Below are 22347 nucleotides of genomic sequence, written 5' to 3'. Positions count from 1 at the left end.
GCGGCGAGCGCAGCGCCCCCTGCCCGGCTCCGCGGGCTCGGCGCCTGGGGCCGCCGCGGCGCCAGGCTCGCGCCCGCAGCTACAGCCGGCCGAGCGGAGCGGCGGGCGCGGCGGCTACTCTCGCAGCCCGGCCGGCTGGCGGCGGCGCCCGGAGTCCCGAGGAGCCCAGAGGAGCCCGCGGAGCCCGCGGAGCCGGGCAGGGGGCGCTGCGCTCGCCGCGCTCGGAGGGGCCGCCGGGCCGGGCGCCGCGCACTCGCGTCGGGAGCCGCCTCTCGCCCGCGGCGCTCGCCCCTGCCACCCGCCAGCATCCCTTGTCCCGCGGCCGCGCTCAGACAACAAAAGCGGAAGATGCTGCAGTTGGGCAAGGTCAGGACCTTGCCCTGAAGCCGGGCGGCGCCGCGTACGCCTCTCCCCGGACTGAGGAGCTGTCGCCGGCGGCGGGTGCATGTTTGCGAGGAAGCCGCCGGGCGCCGCGCCGTTGGGTGAGTTGCGGGGCTGGGCGGCCGCGGCCGGGCAGAGCCTCTTCCTGGCGCCGTCCTCCTCCTCCTGCCGCCGGTGGGGGTGGTCCCGGGCTCCCGGCCCCCGGGCGGGCGGGCGGCGGCGGCTGCTGCGGGGGTCCTGCCTGCCTCGGGGAGGACCGCGATCGCGCCAGGTCCCCCTCGGAAGCCGCTGTGCCTGGAAGGGGGTCCGGGGTTAGTGCCTTTCTTGGAGCTGTTGCCAAGTGGCTGCCCTGCGTGCTTCCCCTCCCTGCCACCCATCGCCCCGGGAGGAAGCGTATTTAGGGCAACACCGACAATGCTGCTCCCCGCCACCCAGAGAACATACCCGGTGCATTCATGACGTCCCTAATATACGGGAGGAGACGGGGTGGGGGTGGGGAGGACTTCCCTCCAGTCTTTTGCCCTTATGTTCAATGTCATTACGATGTTTGGCTAGAACAAAATGGAAAGACTTAGTCATATGCGTCCATGGCCATGTCTTCAGGCTCCCGCGGCTTGCCAGACCCAGAGCCCCCTTGGTCTATATTTAGCGGCTTCCGAGCAAGCCTTTGCAGCCGGCTTCGCAGGTTTCAGGGGCTTCTGCGTGCTGACAATAGACAGCCAGGCTCCGGAAAGCGCCGCCTGAAAGCCAGGTTTGGAAGGCTGTGCGTGTGTATGGGAGATAAGCGATGCGAAATTGGGGTGATCCGTAATTAATGGCTGAAAGCGAAGCTGCTTTTTTCTTTTTTCCCGACCCTCATCTTATTCTGGTGTGTAATGTGTTTTCTTCGATTGCCACTCGGCAGGTTTGAGCCTCTACGTTCAGAATTAAGTCACTAGAAAGGTGATGCAGCCTTCCTGGTGTGTGTGGTAGGAAAACAGACTTGGGAATTTTTGGGGTGTGTGTGTGTGTGTGTATGTGTCACAAAGAACAGTTACTTCCAAAATGCCCAAAGTTGTATTTTGCTGTAACCGTGGGGGTGTAAAGGGTGTGGGAGATGAGAGAGACAGGGGCAGGTTGTGGTTCCAAGGTGTTTTTTTCTTTTCTTGTGTGCCTCATTTGAGCTTATGTGGTTTGCCTTAGCTCTGGAAGGTGTTATTAAGATGTATTTTTACTGTGCTCAAGCAAATATGTTTATTTAGAGAACAGAGAATGTTATAAGCAGAGTATTAGGCCTGACAGGTGTAAATTTTCACTTTTAAGAACTATGTGACCAATATTTAAGAGGCTTGGGATTTTCTGCAGTGACTTCCGTGAAAATAGGGAGGTGCTGAAACTCCCTAGGAGTTATCTCGTTGTGCATACTTCATCAGGGGCTGAAGCTACCCAGGGGAGTCCAGCTCCTCTCTGCTGCTGGTCGTTCACCTACATAATGACAAGGCTTCGGGGCTGCACCACTTTTAAAATCCCATGGAGAAGTGTTTGCTGTGACTCATATCAAGTTATGGCGGTGAACCTGTGCATTATTTTGGGGATTTGTGCTTCGAGAAGTGTGACATATAGGGGCGAGTATCCTCAAATATGAACTAGATGCTTTAAACTGCCCTCAGCTCTCTTTTATTAACATATCGTTGCTATACGCAGAATCTGTTCCTACTGTTGTTGGGGAAAAATGTTAAGTGGTATCGTTACTGATCTGTGGGTTACAAGGGCTCAGGGCTTGAAGGAAGACGATTACATTCCAAGTTAAGTGTTGAAATTTGGGAGGCCTTTGATTATACTAATCACAAGTCAGTGTTGCAGAAGGACTGACAAGGTCTATACGGCTCAAGTTAATTGAATACTGCGATTAGTTTTTAGCAATATTGCCTTAGTTTCACCTTATTCACATTCAGGGAACTTTCCGAGAGCACTTTGAACACACGGTTGTGCCCATTGCATTGTTTTAATATAAAATTTCTTTCAAAAAAGAAGCAATAGATGAAGTAGCATACATTTCTCATTTCCTTTTATTTTTCCTTTTGAGCCTAGTGTTTCAGTCTTAAGCATGATTCTTAAAGGACTAGTTAGTGTTGCTCTTTGCCTGTGTGTGCACCCAGAGCGGCCGATGGGCATGAGAAAAACTACATGTACTGTATATGTGGGTTTTATGTTATATTGTGGATTACAAATGATATTACCTGATTGAATGGCAATTGTAGTAAGTACATGAGGTTGTTGCTCTAATAAAATTGTCATAGTCTTAGGAGTTATTTAATTTGGTGTACGTTTGTGTAGTTGTATAACCCAATCATTATAGGTGTCGCTAATGTTTTCCTTGTTTGTAATAAAAGTCATGCACTGTCAAATTACAGTATTTCTATCCACTTTACATGTTTCACAATAGAATACAAGCCAGTTCTTTCTCCCTGTGAAATTGTTCATCAGAGACAAAAATGAAATTCAAATATTAGTTTGCAAATGCAATTTATAGTTTTGTTAAATAATGTCTAAGGATAATATTGCTTTCATAATGGCTTGTAAAATTAAAAATGAAGTTATAATATTCTCAAATATAATCTTACTTTGATATTTAGTTGAATATGCAGTGCATTTGCAGAAAATGTTACAGAACTTGCTCTTTTCCGTTTTGTCTTATCAAACTTCTTTTTTGTGTGGTATACATTTATGTGGACTTGTTGAAGGGGTTTTCAGGGTAATTTCATCAGGTTGTCTTTAAGAAAACATTAAAATTACATTTGAAATAATGTATTGTAATTTGTCCATAAGGTCAGTACACTATGTATGGACTAGTGTATACAGCTGTAACGAGTCAATTGAATTAAAATAGAAACTGTGACATTTTGAACTTCCAGTGTTTTTTTCTTTATGATGAGCCACAGAAAATGGGAACACCCATTTTTGTTTTTTCTCTGTGTGAACATTATTTTCACTTCCTTAGAGGGAAATCCTTGATGCTGGTCTCACTCTTCCTAACAGAGTTTTCATTTTTAAAATACTTAACATCGTTGTGAGTACATCAACTTGGATGTCATAATTCAGGCAATGAACAAAAACGAAGCATGGACTGCCAGTCATTTTCAAGTCCAGTACTTCAGCTGAAGGTGTGGCTCTTTCCTGGGTGATTTACAAGTCAAATACACCGCCAAACCAAATTCATTGTTGGCTTCCATGATGGTTTTCCTCATTCATCTTCTGAAGGTGTTCTCCTGGCCACAGTACTTTGATGGCTTTCTGGTGTGTGAAAAGTTAATTTGAGTGGGAACAGTTCATGATACTTGTTGCTAGCTTCAAGTTATCTGATTATATGCCAAAGCAACAGCTTTTTATATTAATATAAAATATTAAACTTGTCATCAGTAAATAGTTTCTATCACATTGTCTGCCAATCCAGCCTACTGATTAACAAACTGCCTGGTTGGGTTTAATGAACTCAGTTATAGTCACAAACAGTACCTCCACACAGGGAACTCACAGAAATATTTTATCATACTGTGCTTTTTAGTCCATTAAATGTTAAGACTCATAACAAAAATCTGCAGTTATGACACTTCCAGTTGTTTATCTTTTGATCACATAGCAGTTAAGTGCAATTCTAAGCTCTGAATCATGGTTAATTGATTTGTAGGAAGTGTCTTAGCTGTGTTAGGATGTCGAAGTTGTACTCTGTATCTATTCGTTTTTAACAAATTGGAAATAATCATTAAATAAGTGAAACAATGCTTCCTAGAAACTTTCCATCTTAGATAAATTTTCACCTGTCTCTCTTGGCACATTACTTGCAAAATGAATTACATATATTGAAACTTATTTTATTAGGTTCCTATATATTATATATTACAATATTTTGTAATAAAGTTACACACACACACACACACGTTGTATGTCAGAGTCCAACTATTTCTTTAGAAATATATTTGTGATCTGAAATGACAATTATTGGAAAAATAAGTTTCCATAGTGAAATGCTGTTTTGCATTCTCCTTCTGGTGGGTACAGAGATGTGGAGAGAGCACTGGCTTTTGGTGGATTCCAGCCGTATCTCTTCTTAGCTGTGTATCCCTCACCATTTATGTGATCCTCAGTTGTTAACTCAGTTTCTTCAGCTGTAAAATGGGTACAATAAGACAGAATATCTTAAAATATTTCTTTGAGGATAAAGTGAGTAAAAGCATGGATAAGTGGCTTGTAAATTGTAAAATTTATGTAAACACAAGAAATCAATATATACATTTTAAGACAGGTACTAATATTTTATATATATATATAATTAAATAGGTTATCTAGGTTACCATCCTCTCTAACAAAGGGTATTAAATGGCTGTAATTTCCCTACCCCAACCCCTATTGTAATATTGCTTCATTATGCCGATTTGCATATAAAATATGCTAAACTTTCTGTTCTGAAACATACCAGCCCTTTATATATTAAAGTATATAACAGTTAAGCTAAAGGAGAAGTAACTTATGTCTCCCAACACCATTATTAAAAAAGATTCTAATCTAGTAGAAATTATAAAACTTTGATATTCTCTATTAGTGTTATATTAGTCGCCTGATTAAGATCAAATTTTCTACAAAGATTAATGTTATACAAAGACTGTCATAGACAGTTTAATAAGCATCACTCTCTGTGAGGTCAGATATTACACATCTGCTCTGTTTAGAACCACAGAGCATGAATCTCATCATAATGTCATATTATGGCAGAGAAAAAAGGAACCTTAAACAGCGAATGTATTACATAAAGAGAAGGCCCCCTCCCCAATTAAACTCAAGTGCTTGAAGAGAAATAAAAAGAGTGTGAATTGGTACCTCTTTGAAAATAGATGGTCATTTTCGCTTTCGTTTCACTCTTAAGAGCTGCAGTGAAGACAAAAAAGGGCCCAGCTCTTCCAGGTTTGAAGATGCCCAGGTCCTTGGGATGATCAAACCCAGAGGGGCTTGATTTAAAACTGTGATCTTCAGCAACATAATTTTTAGGATAATCACGATGCAGTGTATCTTGGAATTTGTTTCAGAATGTGACCTGTATAATGGGGGACAAATTTATCTTCACTCAGAAAAACATTTTGACAATAAATGTAGCTATTTGTATTCAAAGTTATGTGTTGTTGTGGAAACTGCCAATTATAAGTTACCAGAGCAAAATACATGTTACGATAAAAGACCTTACTGGTTTGTTTGTTTGTTTTTGGATAAAAGTAAGCAGGTGATCCAATTATATTTGGTTAAATAAATATATGTAACATTTCTACAAGGTTTGAATGATACAGAAATGTTACTGAATAGGATGTTTACTTTATAACACTAGATGATGGGGGAACAATTAATTCGATCATTGATATTAGAAAATGCACTTCTCTTGCCTAGGTAAGGACCAGAGTTTTCTCATTGGTAACATTTTTGGTTTGACACACGTGATTATCGCAACTGTCATTAGAAATTTTGTCCAGTAGATATGTATAAAGAAAACTGCATTTTGTGCATGTTTTATGCAGTTCATTCTTTTGGTTTAGGAACCTCCTTATAATGTAAAAATACTTTATTGTATTATCTCTTTGCATTTAAATATGCAATAACATAAACCACAGAAAGGTATATATTTACTTTAAGAGTTATAAAATGTGCAGGAATGTGGGTTGTTGGTGTCTTTAAGAAATCAAATAAATATCTGGCTCTCCTCCTCCCCACTCCCCATCTGAGCAAGTTGGGATATTGGAAGGGAAAAATATAAGTAAGTGACTGCCATGGGCAAAAATATCAGTTTTCATTAGACATAGCTTGATGTGGCAGTTGAATGACATCCCAGGTCGTCGGCCTTCTTTCCCTCCTCCCTCCCCACAGGGACAGAGCTTTTTCTGAGCTGGCAGAGCCAAGCCTCGCTCTCTGCAGGGAAGATGATCTCCAGAGGAAGAGAGAAGAAGCAAGGCAAGCTGCTCCTTTATTCTTCAGAGGCAGAGAAAGTGAAAAGCTGGAGAGAGGCCAGCAGTGTTACATTAATTAAGTTCCCTTCGCCTGAAAGGAAATATCAGAATAGAGAAGAAGTGTTCCCCATTGGCATGGTTTATAAAGAATTCTAGTTGATAGAATTCTGGATATAGTAGCTTTCACAGTGCTTTGCTTGGTAGTTGAGCTCTTTAAATATTTCATGGTATTTTGACACCACATCAAGAATTATCAAGGTAGTGTCTAATGCCCTGGTTGATTTATAGCAAGTATGGTCCATGAAATTCAGATTTATGTATAGCCAACTTTAAAATAACTTACCCTTGACATTCTTCCCCTATTTCTCATGTTATTCTTTAACTGGTGAGAATTAGACATAAAAAAGATGACGTCAAAATCTGACTTCCCAAACCATATATAAGTGATCCAGGCTAGCTATTATTCACAGCTTTTTCTACCTCAGTGTAAATGATTAGATTTTGGTGGCTGTTTGATGTTTCACAACTAATAGGAGGAATCATGGACACAGTAAAGAAAGAAGAGAAAGATTGCATTTCTAAATAGATATGATTTGACTCTAAGCATGACTACTCAACCTAAAAATGCTCACTTTTAAAAATAAATTTTATTCTCTATCACATATTTTATTTGGACTTTCAAATATTAGAGTAATATAGCAGTCATTACCTTCAACAGTATAGAATGATGTAATTTCCAGAAAGAGCAACCTTTTTGGTAGCTCCAAATGTAAAAGAGCCACAGTTCAATCTCTCATCTCTAACACAGTCTTCACTGGTGTGGAGCCTTGTTCTTGGGGTCATGGAGAAACTGAATAAGAAGGAAGAGGAACCCTCCAGAAAGACAGAGAAGTGTTATATAAAAAGTCTCAGAGATAGTAAAAATTATCTCATTAACCCGGGACATGGAAGGTTGATGCAGGAGGGCTGGGGCTTGTAGCATCTGGATCGGATTATTTGTGTTGCTTAACTTGGGTTGAAAAAGAGTAATGTTAAATTCATAGCAGGTGCATAGATATATTATGGCACCTCTAGCCAAAGAAATACGCAATTATGAATTACATTTTCAGAGTAGCTAATTATATGAGAACTGTTCATAATACTAAAGCTAAGAAGATAATCAAGGCAAATAACTATATTGAATGTGATACCCAGCACACATACCCACTCACAAATGTGAGAACACAGTGTTTATGTCAGGGTTTCAAGAGTTGTATTCTTTATATGTTACTTTTCCACTAAATATATCACATATATATAACATTATGCAGAAGAAAAGCATGCCTTTCCATTCTTGAAAAGAATAGTTTATATTTATTTTGGAGTGAAGTTCATTAATTAGCTGAATGCATGACTTAAAGTTAACAAAGGTCGTTCATCAAGGAATATAGATTACACAGATTTTGTTCAGCCATGCTTATGTTTTCTCTTCTTTAAGTTTGAGATTTGTTTGTTTTCAAAAGTAATGCATGCTCATTGAAAATTCAAAAATACAGAAATGATTAAAAGAAGTTAAAATTCATGCATGGTTGCAAGCCCCAGAAATGACTATATTTTTTAGCAGAAATGTCAAGCGATACACATTTTTAAATTTAGAAAAAATTGTTCATATTCTGTTTAGTTACCTATTAACATCTCATATAATTAGCATTTTTAGTGTTTTTTTTCCATAGCTTTATGTAACATTATTTACTTACATCGGTCTGTTTTGGAGATTGATGACATTTTCATTTTTGGTAGTTATATTTAATGCTGTAATTAAGATCCTAATAACTAAATAGTCATCATCAGATTATTTACTCTAGATTACTTCCTAGAAATGGATGTTTTCAAGGTTGTTGATATATGTTGTTCATTTGTCTTCCAGAAAGATTATATAATTTATATTTCTCTCAGCACCGCAGGAGTGTGCCACATTTCCCGTGATTTCAACAACACTGGGTGTTGTAATGAGAAAAAAAAACTTCCAATTACATAGGGGAAATATTGTGTTTTCCTCTAATTCATTAGCTTCTCTATTAATATTTCTGAGGTTAAATATTTTATAATTTTGTTGTCCGCATCTAATTTTTTGTAAATTATCTTTTTATATCTTATACACATTTCTCAATTTATCTATGTTCCTTTTTAAAAATTTATTTATTTTGTTTGTCTATAGTAATTATGTCACTCTTTGTCATGTCTTAACAGCTTATATATCATTTTATTTGTTCCTATTTTGGGAGCATATTCTAAAGCTTGAAGTTAGACTTATTTGTCCTACAGCAGTTCTTCTTTGAGGAAACATTTTACTGCTTGCTGATTTTGTGTGTCTCAGTAGTAAATACAGCAGTGGAGCAAATGGTTGAGAAAATAGCTTCAAAGCTATACCCCAGCTGACTGAGTTCATATCCCAACTTTATCATTTTCTTAGTGAGTGGATAATTTACCACTAAGTGTCATTGTTAACACAGGGGAAACAGTAATTCCTGTGTCTTCAGGTTGTTGTGAGGGTGAATTAAGAGACCATGGACTTAAAATACGTAGCAGAGTATGTGGTGTATTCATGGTTACAACACACACTAGCTCTTTGCGCTGTGAAATAATACAGATGCCAGATGCTTTTCTATAATTCTGGCCTTTCCTTTTCCCAGATGAGGCATAGTTACGCATCTGCACAGACTCCAGGACCACTGTGTCAAAAGGCAAGATGTTTGTGGCAGTCTGGGGCTCATGGGTGCAAGTGCTTTGTGTGTGGTTCTGGCAGTTTACTGTGTATTCTTCAGGGATGCCTCACTTCTCAAGTTCAAGTTCCTTGGGAAGAGTCAGGACACTGTTTTTAGGCAAACACATGATTTTCTACCTTCTCCCCCTGCTCCCAGGCACACACTCCTTCTCTCTGGTCGCATAGGACCATGCTTCTCCCCAGCCCCACTCCATACTGGTAATCTGTCTTTTAAAATAATTGATCCACAAATCATCGGATAGTAGTAGGCACGTAACAAATAATTAATCATTTGGGGCAAAACTGGTTCCTGAACCAAGATTTCTTTGCTTGCTCTGGGTTGGTTTTGGGTACCAGACACTGCAGCACCCTGGAGGGACCATTGCCTTAGGATGCCGAGTTCTGGGATCTAAATCATGCTTGGCACTTGCCTTCTCTTGTGACTTTGCTTCTTTGCCTATTTTGTCATGTGTTCATTGGGATAACAACTCACAGGGCTTTGGTGAATGTGCTGTGATAATTTAGGTGAAAATGCTTTGTGAAGCTTAATCATAACGAACATTTAAGTATAAAATATATTCTCTGGAACTTATGGTGCACTTCGAAAATACAGTAATGGTGGGGGTAAGAGTTCGAGTCAAATGATTTTCTTGCCTATAAAACTAAATCTCTGAATTTCATTACTAATATCGTTATAAAATGCCCACTTCCATAATGGCTGTAAAGATATTGCCACATTTCATGCTACTGTGTATTGCCTAAAGGAAGAGTTCTCCTTTATCCATCTGTAGAAGTAATTCTTGTAATTTCTTCATACTGCTTCAAATATTGTACGTTATACAAAATTGGCCCAAAAAGTTTCTTGTGTTTTTTTCTTGTGGCACAGATATTTGCTGCTTAAAGATGGGAGTTGAATGAAGCCCTATTGTCCCTCAAGAGTAAAGTCTGTAGAAATGTCTCCAGAATATTATTTTCTGTGTTGGTGGACTGCCGAGTCTGGCACCTGTGAGGCTTTATCAGAACAGTTTTAGAAGTGTGAACCATAGTTGGCTTCCATTTTTTGAGCATATTTCCTTAAATACTTTGAACAAAATTGCACAGAATTCTTATCGCTCTAACTCTAGCCTGCCAATAGGAAGAAATCATGTGTAAGTGACAGAAATCTAATTTATTCTCAATTCCCAAAACTTTTGAAGGAAGTAAAGAAGTCAAGTTAAACATTCCTCAGTGAGTATGTTACTTAGTGACTTACAAAGCTTTAGATACTTGAGAGGGTATGCTAATCTTCATTTTGCTGACTGCCTATAGCAATTTCAGATATGACTTCCTTTCGTTATAAATCAAAAGTCTTCTTTCAGCAGTTTAGCACAGGTTGTGTGATAAATTGTACCGTGACACCGTAATTCCTGTTGCCGCAGTTGAGGGGACTCATGGAGTGTACTTAGCTTGTACTTGTGGACATAGGAAAGAAGCAGAGTGTCAGAGGATAGAACCAAGATGATGGCTGGAGGAAATTAACGTTCAGGCATCATCCTTCTTCCTCTGCGAATATAGGCGATGGATGTGGAAGGCTGGGGATGTTCTCATGAGATAGAAGCTGGGAGTCTGGTAACACCTAGCAAGTGCAGGAATTTCAAGAAGTGGGAAGGTGCAACGTAGCTTAAACGTTTTAGAAACAAAACTATTATAATGGGCAAGTCCACTGTTTATTGATTTATGCATTCATTCAACAAACTGGACAAATTTAATTTTAAAAGAAACAAGAAGTTATAAATAGTAGCCAGCAGCAAGCTCTGGATGTATATACCTCCAACGCTACATAATCTGTCCCTCTCTGAATGGTATTTTTCTAGTTGAAGGGTAGCTATATCTATCCTTTTCAAACATAGATTTCCAACTGAGATGGCTGTGCAGCCTTAATTCCATCACATCTCTGAAATCCTTCCCTTTCTCCATGTGCCGATTCTCTTAAAATGCATTAGTTGCTACTAGGATTCAAAGATCTTTCAGTAGTAAACATAAATGTTTACATAGTAATAATATGAGTTTATATGGCTTCCTTGTGGCCTGATAAATCGTGCATTTTACAATAGTGCAGTCAGACCTACAGAATGGCGGGCGGTGCAGAGCCGCGAGTGGGAGAGCTGGTGACGGGGCTGGATAAAGTGCTGTCTTACGTTGAACAGAGTGTGGGAGGAAATATAAGCAAAGTTATTCCGTAGAATTTTATAGCATGTTAGTCTTTACCAGTGCTTTCTCATATTTTATCTCTTGAAAGGGAGGATAAGAATTTTGAAAGCAATGTAACAGATTTTTGGACCAGTAGTAGATTTCGTCGTGTTCACTGACTCTTGGAATATCCTTAGGTGATATTCATCTGATTTTAAATATACATGCTGTTCCTTACAGTTATTTATCATTTTAGCTAATTGAGATGTGGTGGGCTGGGATTTGGTGGCTATGTGAATTCTTTTTTAGAAAGAAGGTGCTATCTAACTCCAAAGATGTTTTTTCTTTTTCTTTTTCTTTTTTTTTTTTTTTTTTTGCAATTTCTCTCAAGGTCTTTGATGCTTACACAGTTGTGTGTTGTCCTTTGCCTTTCCTTTTTCTTTTTATTCTTTAAAGCAAATTGCTTTGTGGATTATGAGGGAAGATATTTCTTGTTTGCTGTAGCTTACTAATTTTCAATATGTATACCCAGGACTTATGTTAAATTGTTACTTCTGCTACAGAAGTGATTTCAGTTTTTCTGCTGAATAGTTTTCATATTAGTAGAGCATTGTTACTTACATGTTTACTGTCAGCATAGCTTTGAAGATAGATATTTCTGGTTATTTGGAGAAATGTAGGACTGTTCGTACATTGATTAGAAGGCACTGAGAAGACAAATAAGGTAGACTAGTCATCTAATATCAGCACGTGGTGCTATACTCTTTGCATGAAACCATTGGCATGTGGAAAAGTTTGCCATCATCAACAAGCTGCGTGTGCATACTAGGCTTAAAAATATAGACACGTTGTAAGAGGTCAGGTTTTCTGATGTGCAGATGTGTGATGTTATAGAGAATATTATGATGTCAGAAGAATTTGTGAAGCTGTTCATGAATCACCAGGAGAAGATGGTAGAACGTTCTGACAACAGATTGACAGACTGTGCTGTAGCACTGAGTGGATAATTGAGTACCACATGGCAGGGCATAAATATCTCCTAAGGGCACAGATATTTCCAAATTTATTAGCATACTATATCCCCCTTCATCTCAGAAGTTCAGGAAAACTTGTCCAATGTCAAGTGATAGTGCATCCTGTCTTTGGAGGGATTCCACCAAATTTTTTCAAGACCGTCACAGTTGGCTCAGGCTGCCCTAATACTACAAATTGTGTGGCTTAAGCGACATTTATTTCTCACAGTTTTAGAGGCTGGAAGGTCTACAATCAAGATGCTGGCAGATTTGTTTCCAGGTGAGGGCTCTCCTCCTGACGTGCAGATGGCCGCCTTCCTGCTCTTTCCTCACATGGTGTTTTGTAGAACTCTCATCTGTTTCCTTAGAAAGCTACTGATCCCTTCGTGAGGACCCCATCCCCATCACCTAATCTAACACTAATTACCTTCCAAAGCCCCCATTTCCAAATGTCATCACCACGGGGGCTAGGGCTGCGTCATATTACTTTGGTGGTGGGTGGGGAGAAGATGCAAACATTCAATCCATAACAGAGACCACAGGATGAAACCAGCAAGGTACCCAGTGTCAAGGAAGGCCAAACTCTGGTGGCAGATTTTGGAACTTTGGTATTGAGTTATTCCCTAAATGAATGATAATTCCTGACGGATAACATGAAACTCTTTGAGCTGTTTTATTAGTAAGTGATTATTCAGCTCTCTTTAAATGTTTAGCTTTGATTTATAAAATTTGGAATGTGATACACAGAACAATATGGTATATAGAGTACCTCGACCCACATGTCTATATTTATTAACATATGGCATTCCAGAGTTCCTTTTTATGTGTATTTTTCAAAATTGCATGGATGCTTCTCATCTTGGTTGAACCTCCCACTTCTTGCCACCTTCAGTCTTAAGAGGCTGATCCAGCTGTCACATTGCCCACCAGGGTTTCTGCAGCAGGCTCCTGCCTGGCCACCACGCTGTGAGCTCATCATTCCTACAGCTGTCCTAAGGCTCCTTCTAATTCACTCACATCTTGCCTTTGTTATAACCCTAGCAGTGACAACCAGCAAAAGGTCCACCTTCTTTCTATTTTATCTTATCTCCCCTCTCTGTTCCCGGGTTTATTAGGCTGCAGCCACTTTGGCCACCTGTCTCTGCTGATCATCCTGCTAAAGCAAATGTTTCTGTCCTAACAGTTATCCTTTTGCTCTTTTTCATAACATATGGTGATAGAAATCATCTCATTTATTTATTTATTTGTTGGTTTATAGGTTTATTTCCTTGTTTCCTTCCATTAGACTGCAACCTCCTTGAAGGTTGGTCATTAAAATGACTTTAAAATTGATCATTTACTGATATAGTACACATAGGAACTCACAAGCATTAGAGTATACCTGGCTTCTAAGTAGCTGCCTTATGAAGGATAAAATTTTAATATATGGTCATTAAGTCATATAATAGATAGATGTTGAAATCAGAAGACAAGACAGAAGACAGATAGTGTATCGGAAGGGATGTGAGAGATCAGTATGAAGATGAGTTTGTAAGAGCTGCCTGCCTTTCCATGTACAGATGTAATATAGTGCTTTTTGCCTCTCAGGTCAGCTGCCATGGATTTCCTGGCATCCTCAGATAGAGCAAGTTGTCTTTCAAAGGCAGGTTATCTCATGATAAATACAGCTATGACAGGTTTTTGTGGCAGGAGGATATGTTAAATATATGAGAATATACTTTTGGTTCATGATTTTAATATGAACCAATATAGAAACAAAAAATAGAACGGTACCAAGTTTATGTTTTCAGGGACCAGTAATCAGTGTCTCAAAAAAAAAAAAAAAAAAAAAAAAAAGTAGTGGACTGTGAACTGCAGGAAAAAGTTGATTCTGATGGGAAATTTCAGGCTACTTTTTCAAGACATTATAATGAGAAAGTATAGATGAATAATGGCAAACTTGGAAGTACAAATATATAATTATCAAAATAGATTTATTTTCTCAGATTGAATTTATATTTTTCCTTATCTTTAAATTGAAGTTAGTATCTATGACTTGGAATATTGTCAACTAAAAGAAAAGTAAAGTATTTTAAAAGACTATAAAATATTCAGATGCTAATTTTGGCATAAGACCAAAGTGATAAAGGTTGAAAACATTATGATGTCCTTTATAAAGAAGAAATTTTAATGTGTTTGGGATATGGAGTTTTAAAAATTGCAATGTAATAAAATGTTAGAAGTGAATTCTTGTGACTTCAAGAGTGATATTTTAGTAATTCCATGTTTGCTTTTTTTCATCCCATATAAGAAATGTCTGTATCTGAGAATTTATATTAATACAAAATGGAGTATTTGCTGTTATAAACTTTAATATTTCTTGTTTGGACTCCACTATCACGAAATCCCCTGCTTATTTAAATTAGCTGTGCCTTTAGCGAATTATGTCTTTGAAATATAAATCTGCACAGAGAAATGCTTGAAGGTATCAAATGTGTCATTAGATTGGGGAGGTTCCTTTGGCCTAACAAGAGTATTTTAAGGTAGTTCCCCTTTGATGATTACATTGTGGCTACCCACTCAAACACTGATATAGATTGAGTTGTTTCTCTCTTGGAGCATTGAATTGGCTACATAGCTGTGCATCTTTAGTGTTTGAATCTGCTCTAAATTATGTCTTAAAATCGCTAACTCAGTTTTGTCCTAGAGAGACATTTGAAGGTTTGTAACTGAAAATGTGTCACCTGTGGTGTGTCTGGGTACAAGTCGTCTCAGGACTCGGTGGAAGGTGGCATTCTGGCCCCTTCTCCCTATCTTCAGCTGCATGATTGACACTCTGCCTGCTGTCTAGTAATTCCAGCTTTTGGCTTTGAGTCTTACAGAAAGAAGGAAAACGGCCTTCATCTGATTATTTACCGAGGGTGGTACATGCCTTGTAAAGTTTTCTATTTAAGAGTCATTCTAGCGGCTGGGCGTGGTGGCTCACTTCTGTAATTCAGCACTTTGGGAGGCTGAGGCGGGCGGATCATGAGATCAGGAGTTCAAGACCAGCCTGGCCAACATGGTGAAACCCTGTCTCTACTAAAGATAGAAAAATTAGCTGGGCGTGGTGGTACCTGGCTGCAATCCCAGTTACTTGGGAGGCTGAGGCAGGAGAATTGCTTGAGCCGGAACTGAGGGTCTGTGGTTGCAGTGAGCTGAGATTGCACCACCTCACTCCAGCCTGGGTGACAGAGCGAGACTCCATCTTAAAAAAAAAAAAAAAAAGAGTCATTCTGGGAATTTGAAGAATACACAACCGGGCCTACATTGCTCTGTTGCAAGTAGTAGGTAGGATCATGTGAAGTTTCTGACAGGTGATTATGTTTGACCTATAAAAATGTTCTAATTATTTTCCTTCTCCTCAATGGAGGAACTGATTAACAATTGAAAAATAACATGTATTCCTTTCTTCCCCCTGAAATTCTTCATTTGGTGGCTTGACAAATAAGAGATTTGAATTCTCTTGTGTTTTCAAGTACTAAGGGAGATGTGCCAACTCTTAGGTCATGGGGGAAACCATTGATTGGATTAAGGTTGGCAAGGCTGGAAAGAATTAGCTTAAGTCCCTGAGCAATTTAAAGAACTGTGGGCCAGTATGTTTGGCCCTGGGGAATGGGGTGCATGCAGTCACTCTCTGTCACAGGCAAATATTCTTATCCTCATCAACCTTCTGCCTTTCCTGGGTCTTTTAGCCTAGCCGAAAGGTTGTAACTTTGGCCTCTAAGCTATAGTAGGTTTAATTAAAGGGCAGATGCAATGTTCTAATATTTGCAATATTCTATTTTCTAAGTTTCAGCAACATTTTGTTGTACTTCGAAATGTCAGATGATTATTCTAAATGAGGTTAGAATTAATTTAAGAATGCCATTCATTTATAAAATTGAAGCCCTCAAGTCTTGTCCAAATGTTTACTTCAAATTGAATATGCTGGTAATACCAGGTTGAAAGCATTAAAATAGAATTTAGCATCCAAGGAGATGAGTAAGCAATTCATGAAAACTTGTCAATTTAAAACAGCTCATTGATACATACCTTGATATAATGTGTTGAAAATAGTACTTTACTTTTGTGACTTCCTCCACAAAGCCCATAACCTCGGTCTAATCATGTGGAAAACATTCTACAGAGTGCCTGACCTGTATGCCTCAAAACTGTCAAAGGCATCAAATACAAGGAAAGAAACTGAGAACCAAGAGGAGCCCAAGGAGACACGATGACTTAATGTGGTGTGGTGTTTTCGATAGGGCCCTGGGACAGTAAAAGAACATTAGGGAAAATTACATAAATCTGAATGAAGTATGAACTTTAGTTAATAATAATGTATCAATACTGGTTCATTAATTTTAACAAATGTGCCATACTAATCTAAGATGCTTATAATAGGAGAAATTAGGTCCTAAAAGGTAAAATTTATTTCTTTTTTACAACGTAATTTTTAACACTAGAAGTTTTTTTTTTTAATGCTTGCTCAAACTTTTTAAATACCTCTGTAAAGGGAAAGATGTTTTTGTTTGATTTTCGTGGGGTTAGACTATGTCCCAATATTTTAGAATTATCATTCAAATTGATTTCTAATTAAATAGTAAATCAGCCTAAAATATTTTATCAGTTACATCATGGATTTTTGGCAAAGGTGAGGGGAAGGAGAATAAGTACTCAAAATTATTTTGCAAAAGCAATAGAATGGAAAATGTCTTATTTGATGGTGGCTTGGAATAAAAAGAAACAGATAACTTGATCTTTGTAAAATTGCTCAGGTATTTTGTTTAGAGTATGGCTTTTTATGGAAGCAAAGAGCATTTTCATCATGTTTTGAAATTACTTTAACAAATGAGTGGGGAATGCTATCTTCTTTCCATTTACAAGGCCAAAAAATGTAATTACTCTTTAAGAATCATCTTACTGATAATCTGAAGATAAACTTTTAATACCTCCTCACCAGCCCTTTTACCCAACCCATGTAATCCTTAGAAAGTATACATAGTTAAGGTTGCTAGATTTAGCAAATGTAAATACAAGATGTCTACTTTACTTTGAATTTCATATAAACCATACTTTTTTTTTTGGTGCGATTATGTTCCAAATATTGCATGGCACACACTTGTACTAAACAATTGTTTGTTGCTTTTCAGAAAACCAAATTGAACTTGATTTGTTCATGGTTCAATCTTGGTAGATTACATGAATCTAGGAATTTTTCTATTTCTTTTATGTTTTCCAATTTTTTGGTATATAGTTATTCATAGTAGTCTTGAATGACCTTTTATATTTCTGTGGTATCAGTTGTAATGTCTCCTTTTTCATTTCTGGTTTTATTTGGTTATTAAATAACCAAATAAATTACTATTTGGTTCTTCTCTTTTTATCTTGTTTGGTCCAGCAAAATATTTGTCATTTTATTTATCTTTTGAAAAGAACTCAACTTTTTGTTTCATTGATATTTTATATTTTTGTCTCAGTTTCATTTATTTCTGCTCCAACATTTTTTTTTCTTATACTAATTTTGCGTTGGTTTATTCCTGCTTTTCTGGTTCCTTGAGGTGCATTTTTAGGTTATTTATTTGAAATCTTTCTACATTTTTGATGTAGGCATTTATTGCTATAAACTTCCTCTTTGTACTGTTTTTTTTTTTTGTATTCCATAGGTTTTGGTATATTGTGTTGCATTTCCATTTTTATTTACTTCAATAAATTTTAAAATTTTCTTCTTAATGTCTGTATTGACCCATTGGTTATTCAGAAGTGTGTTGCTTAATTTCCATGTATTTGTAGTTTTCAAAGTTCCTCTTTTATTGATTTCTAGCTTTATTTCGTTGTGGTCAGAAAATGTACTTGATATGATTTTATTTCTAAAAATTTGTTGATACCTGTTTAGTGGTCTAACATATGGTCTGTTCTGAAGAATGTTCCACGTGCTGATGAGAAAAAATGTGTATTCTGAAGCTGTTGGATGAAATGTTCAGTAAATGCAGTTAGGTCTATTTGGTTCAGAGGGTAGTTTAACTCCAGTGTTTCTTTGTTGAATTTCAGTCTGTCCATTGTTGAAACTAGACTGTTGAATTCTACTGCAGCCTATTTCTCCTTTTAGATCTATTAATATTTGCTTTATGAAAGTGGGCACTTTCCTGTTGGGTGCATATATATTTGCAATTATTATATCCTCTTGCTGAATTGACCCAAAGATCATTATGTAAGGATCTTGTTAGTCTCTTTTTTTATAGTTTTTGACTTAAAATGTATTCTCTTTGATATAAATGTAGCTACTTCTGCTCTTTTGTGGTTTCCATTTGCACGGAAAACCTGAACAGACCAATAACAAGTAATGAGAGTAAATCAGTAATAGAAAGTCTCCCAAAAGAGAAAAGTTCAGGGCTGGATGACTTCATGGATGAATTCAAATGTTTAAAAAACTAATACCAATTATTTTTAAACTAGTCCAAAAAATTGAAGGGGAAGGAATTTTTCCAAGCTCATTCTATGAAGTCAGCATTACTTGAATACCAGACAAGGAAACAACAACAAAAAATAACACTACATGCCATTATCTCTGATTAACATATATATAAAAATCCTCAACAGAATACTAGCATACTGAATTCAGAAGCACATCCAAAAGTGCTTTTATACACCATGATCAAGTGAGATTAGTCCCAAAATGCAAAGATGGGTTAACATATGCAAATCAATGATTATGATGCATCACATCAACAGAATGGACAAAACACTATATGATTATCTCAATAGATGAAGAAAAACATTTTGATAAAATGTTCAACATCCTTCATGATAAAAACTTTCAACAAATTAGTTATAGAAGGAACGTGCCTCAAAACAATAAAGGCCGTATGTGACAAACCCACAGCTAACATCACAGCGAATGGGCTAAAGTTGAAAGCCTTTATTTAATATCTGGAGTAAGATAAGGATACCCACTTTCTCTACTTTTTTTCAAGATAGTACTGACACTTCTACCCAGAGTGATTAGACAAGAGAAAAAAATAAAGTGCATCCAGATTAGAAAGGAAGAAGTCAGATTATCCACTGTCTGCAGATAACATGATCTTACATTTAGAAAAATTTAAAGACACCACCAAAAAGGTACCAAAACAGGTATATAGAGCAATGGAATAGAACAGAGGCCTCAGAAATAATGCCACAAATCTACAACCATCTGATCTTCGACAAACCTGACAAAAACAAGCAAAGGGGAAAGGATTCCCTGTTTAATAAATGATGTTGGGAAAACTGGCTAGCCGTTTCCAGCTGTCAGTAGAAAACTGAAACTGGACACCTTATACAATAATTAACTCAAGATGGATTACAGACTGAAACATAAGACCTAAAACCATAAAAACCCTAGAAGAAAACCTAGGCAATACCATTCAGGACGTAGGCATGGTCAGAGACTTCATGACTAAAACACCAAAAGCAATGCCAACAAAAGCCAAAATTGACAAATGGGATCTAATTAAACTAAAGAGCTTCTTCACAGCAAAAGAAACTATCATCAGAGTGAACAGGCAACCTACAGAATGGGAGAAAATTTTTCCAATCTATCCATCTGACAAAGGGCTAATATCCAGAATCTACAAGGAACTTAAACAAATGTACAAGAAAAAACAAACAGTCCAATCAAAACGTGTGTGAAGGAAACGAACACACACTTTTCAGAAGAAGACATTTATGCAGCCAACAAACACATGAGAAAAGCTCGACATCCCTGTGTCGTTAGAGAAATGCAAATCAAAACCACAATGAGATACCAGTTAACGCGGCAATCATTAAAAAGTCAAGAAACAACAGATGCTAGGGAGAACATGGAGAAATAGGAATGTTTTTACACTGTTGATGGAAGTGTAAATTAGTTCAGCCATTGTGGAAGACAGTGTGGCAATTCCTCAAGGATCTAGAACTAGAAATACCATTTGACCCAGCAATCCCATTACTGGGTATATACCCAAAGGATTGTAAATCATACTATATATAGTAAATTCTACTATAAAGACACATGCACATGTATGTTTATTGCAGCACTATTCACAATAGCAAAGACTTGGAACCAACCCAAATGCTCATCAATGATAGACTGGATAAAGAAAATGTGGCATATATACACCATGGAATACTATACAGCCATAAAAAAGGTTGAGTTCATGTCCTTTGCAGGGGCATGGATGAAGCTGGAAACCATAATTCCCGGCAAACTAACACAGGAACAGAAAACAAAACACCATATGTTCTCGTTCATAAGAGGGAGTTGAATAATGAGAACACATGGACACAGGGAGAGGAACATCACACACTGGGGCCTGTCAGGGGGTGGGGAGCTAGGGGAGGGATAGCATTAGGAGAAATACCTAATGTAGATGACAGGTTGATAAGTGCAATTGATGGCATGTTTATACCTATGTAACAAACCTGCACGTTCTGCACATGTATCCTAGAACTTGAAGTATAATAAAATGAGTGATAAATGCAGTAAAGTTTCAAGATACAAAATCACAATAAAAAAATCATAGCATTTTTATCTGCCCAACAGTGAGCAATCGGGAAAGGAAATGAAGAAAGTAATTCCATTTGCAATAGCTACCAAACCCCCAATCTTAGGAATACATTTGACAAAGGAAATAAAATAGTTCAACAGTTAAAACTATAAAATACTGATGAAAGAAACTGAAGAGGACACAAAAATAGAAAAATATCCCATGTTCATGGATTGGAATAATTATTATGTTAAAATGAATATGTCCATTCTACTCAAGAAATCTACAGATTCAAAGCAATCATGCTGAAAATGCCAATAACATTCTTCACAGAAATAGAAACAACAATTAAAACATTTTTATGGAACCAATAAAGACTCTTAAGTAGCCAACGCAATCCTGAGCAAGAAGAACAGAGCTGGAGGCATCACACTACTTGACTCTAAAATATATTGTAAATCTATAGTAACCAGTACTGTAGTAAGCTGTAGTGCTGTTATAAAATCAGACACACACCAAGGAAACAGAACACCAAAATAAATCCATGTATTTCTGGTTAACTGATTTTTGACAAAGGTTCCAAGAACACACAGTGGGGGAAAATACAATCTTTTAAATAGATGCTGCTGGGAAAATTAGATATCTATTTATTTGTGTATGTTGAGAGATATTCTTCGGAATAAACTAGACCCTTATAATTTATTATCCTTTATCCTACAGAAGAATAAAACTAGAACTCTATCTCTCAACATGTACAAAAATCAACTCAAACATTGATTAAAGACTTAACTGTAATACCTGAAACTATGAAACTACTAAAAGAAAACATTGGTGAAATGCTGTATGGTTTTGGTCTGGGCAAAGATTTTTTGGATAGGATTTCAAAAGCACAGGAAACAAAAGCAAAAATACATAAATGGGATCATATTAATATTAAGCAAAAATACATAAATGGGATCATATTAATATTAAACTAAGAAACTTCTGTATAGTAAAGGAAACAATCAAGAATGAAGAGACAGCATACAGAATGGAAGAAAATATTTGCAAAGTATCCATCTGGCAAGGAGTAAATATCCTGAATATATAAGAATCTCAACAGCAGTTATAATAATAATGATAATAATAATCCAAGGAAAAATGGGCAAATAATCAAAAGGACATAGAGATATCTTAACAGGTACATGAGAAAATGATCTACAGCTCTGATCATCAGGGACATTCATGTTGAACCCATAATGAGATATGGTTTCAACCCAGTTAAAATGGATATAATCAAAATGAAAAAAATATAACAAATGCTGGCAAGAATGTGGAGACAATGAAACTCTTTTATACTGTTGGTGGAAATGTAAATTAGTACAGCCATTACGAAAGTAGGACAGTTCTTCAAAAAACTACAGATAAAAATACCATATGGTCCAGCAATCTTTTGGGTATCTATACAAAGGAAAGGAAATCAGTATGTTAAAGAGGTATCTATGCGCTCACGTTTATTGCAACACTATTCACAATAAACAATATATGAAATCAGCCTAAATGTCTATTGATGGATGAATGAATAAATTAAA

At 37.4% G+C, this 22347-nt stretch overlaps 1 protein-coding gene across 2 annotated transcripts in view; it reads left to right on the top strand.

The window, feature by feature from the left end:
• The first annotated feature begins 255 nt into the window (after nucleotides 1-255).
• Nucleotides 256-22347, top strand: part of CTNND2 (catenin delta 2) — a 933747-nt gene continuing 911655 nt past the window's right edge. The window contains exon 1 of one of the 2 annotated variants that reach the window (XM_023218279.1): nucleotides 256-482. Coding sequence is in view for 1 of the 2 variants with exons in the window: in XM_023218276.2 (XP_023074044.1) it covers nucleotides 446-482 (37 nt within the window). In the remaining variant the exon portion in view is untranslated. The remainder of the gene's footprint in view (nucleotides 483-22347) is intronic. The other variant, XM_023218276.2, reaches the window with a different exon arrangement.

The sequence above is a fragment of the Piliocolobus tephrosceles genome, chromosome 4 (genome assembly GCF_002776525.5).
Source record: "Piliocolobus tephrosceles isolate RC106 chromosome 4, ASM277652v3, whole genome shotgun sequence".
Lineage (NCBI taxonomy): Eukaryota > Metazoa > Chordata > Mammalia > Primates > Cercopithecidae > Piliocolobus > Piliocolobus tephrosceles.
Note: the sequence above shows the minus strand (reverse complement) of the source record. Positions and strands in the feature narration are given on the sequence as shown.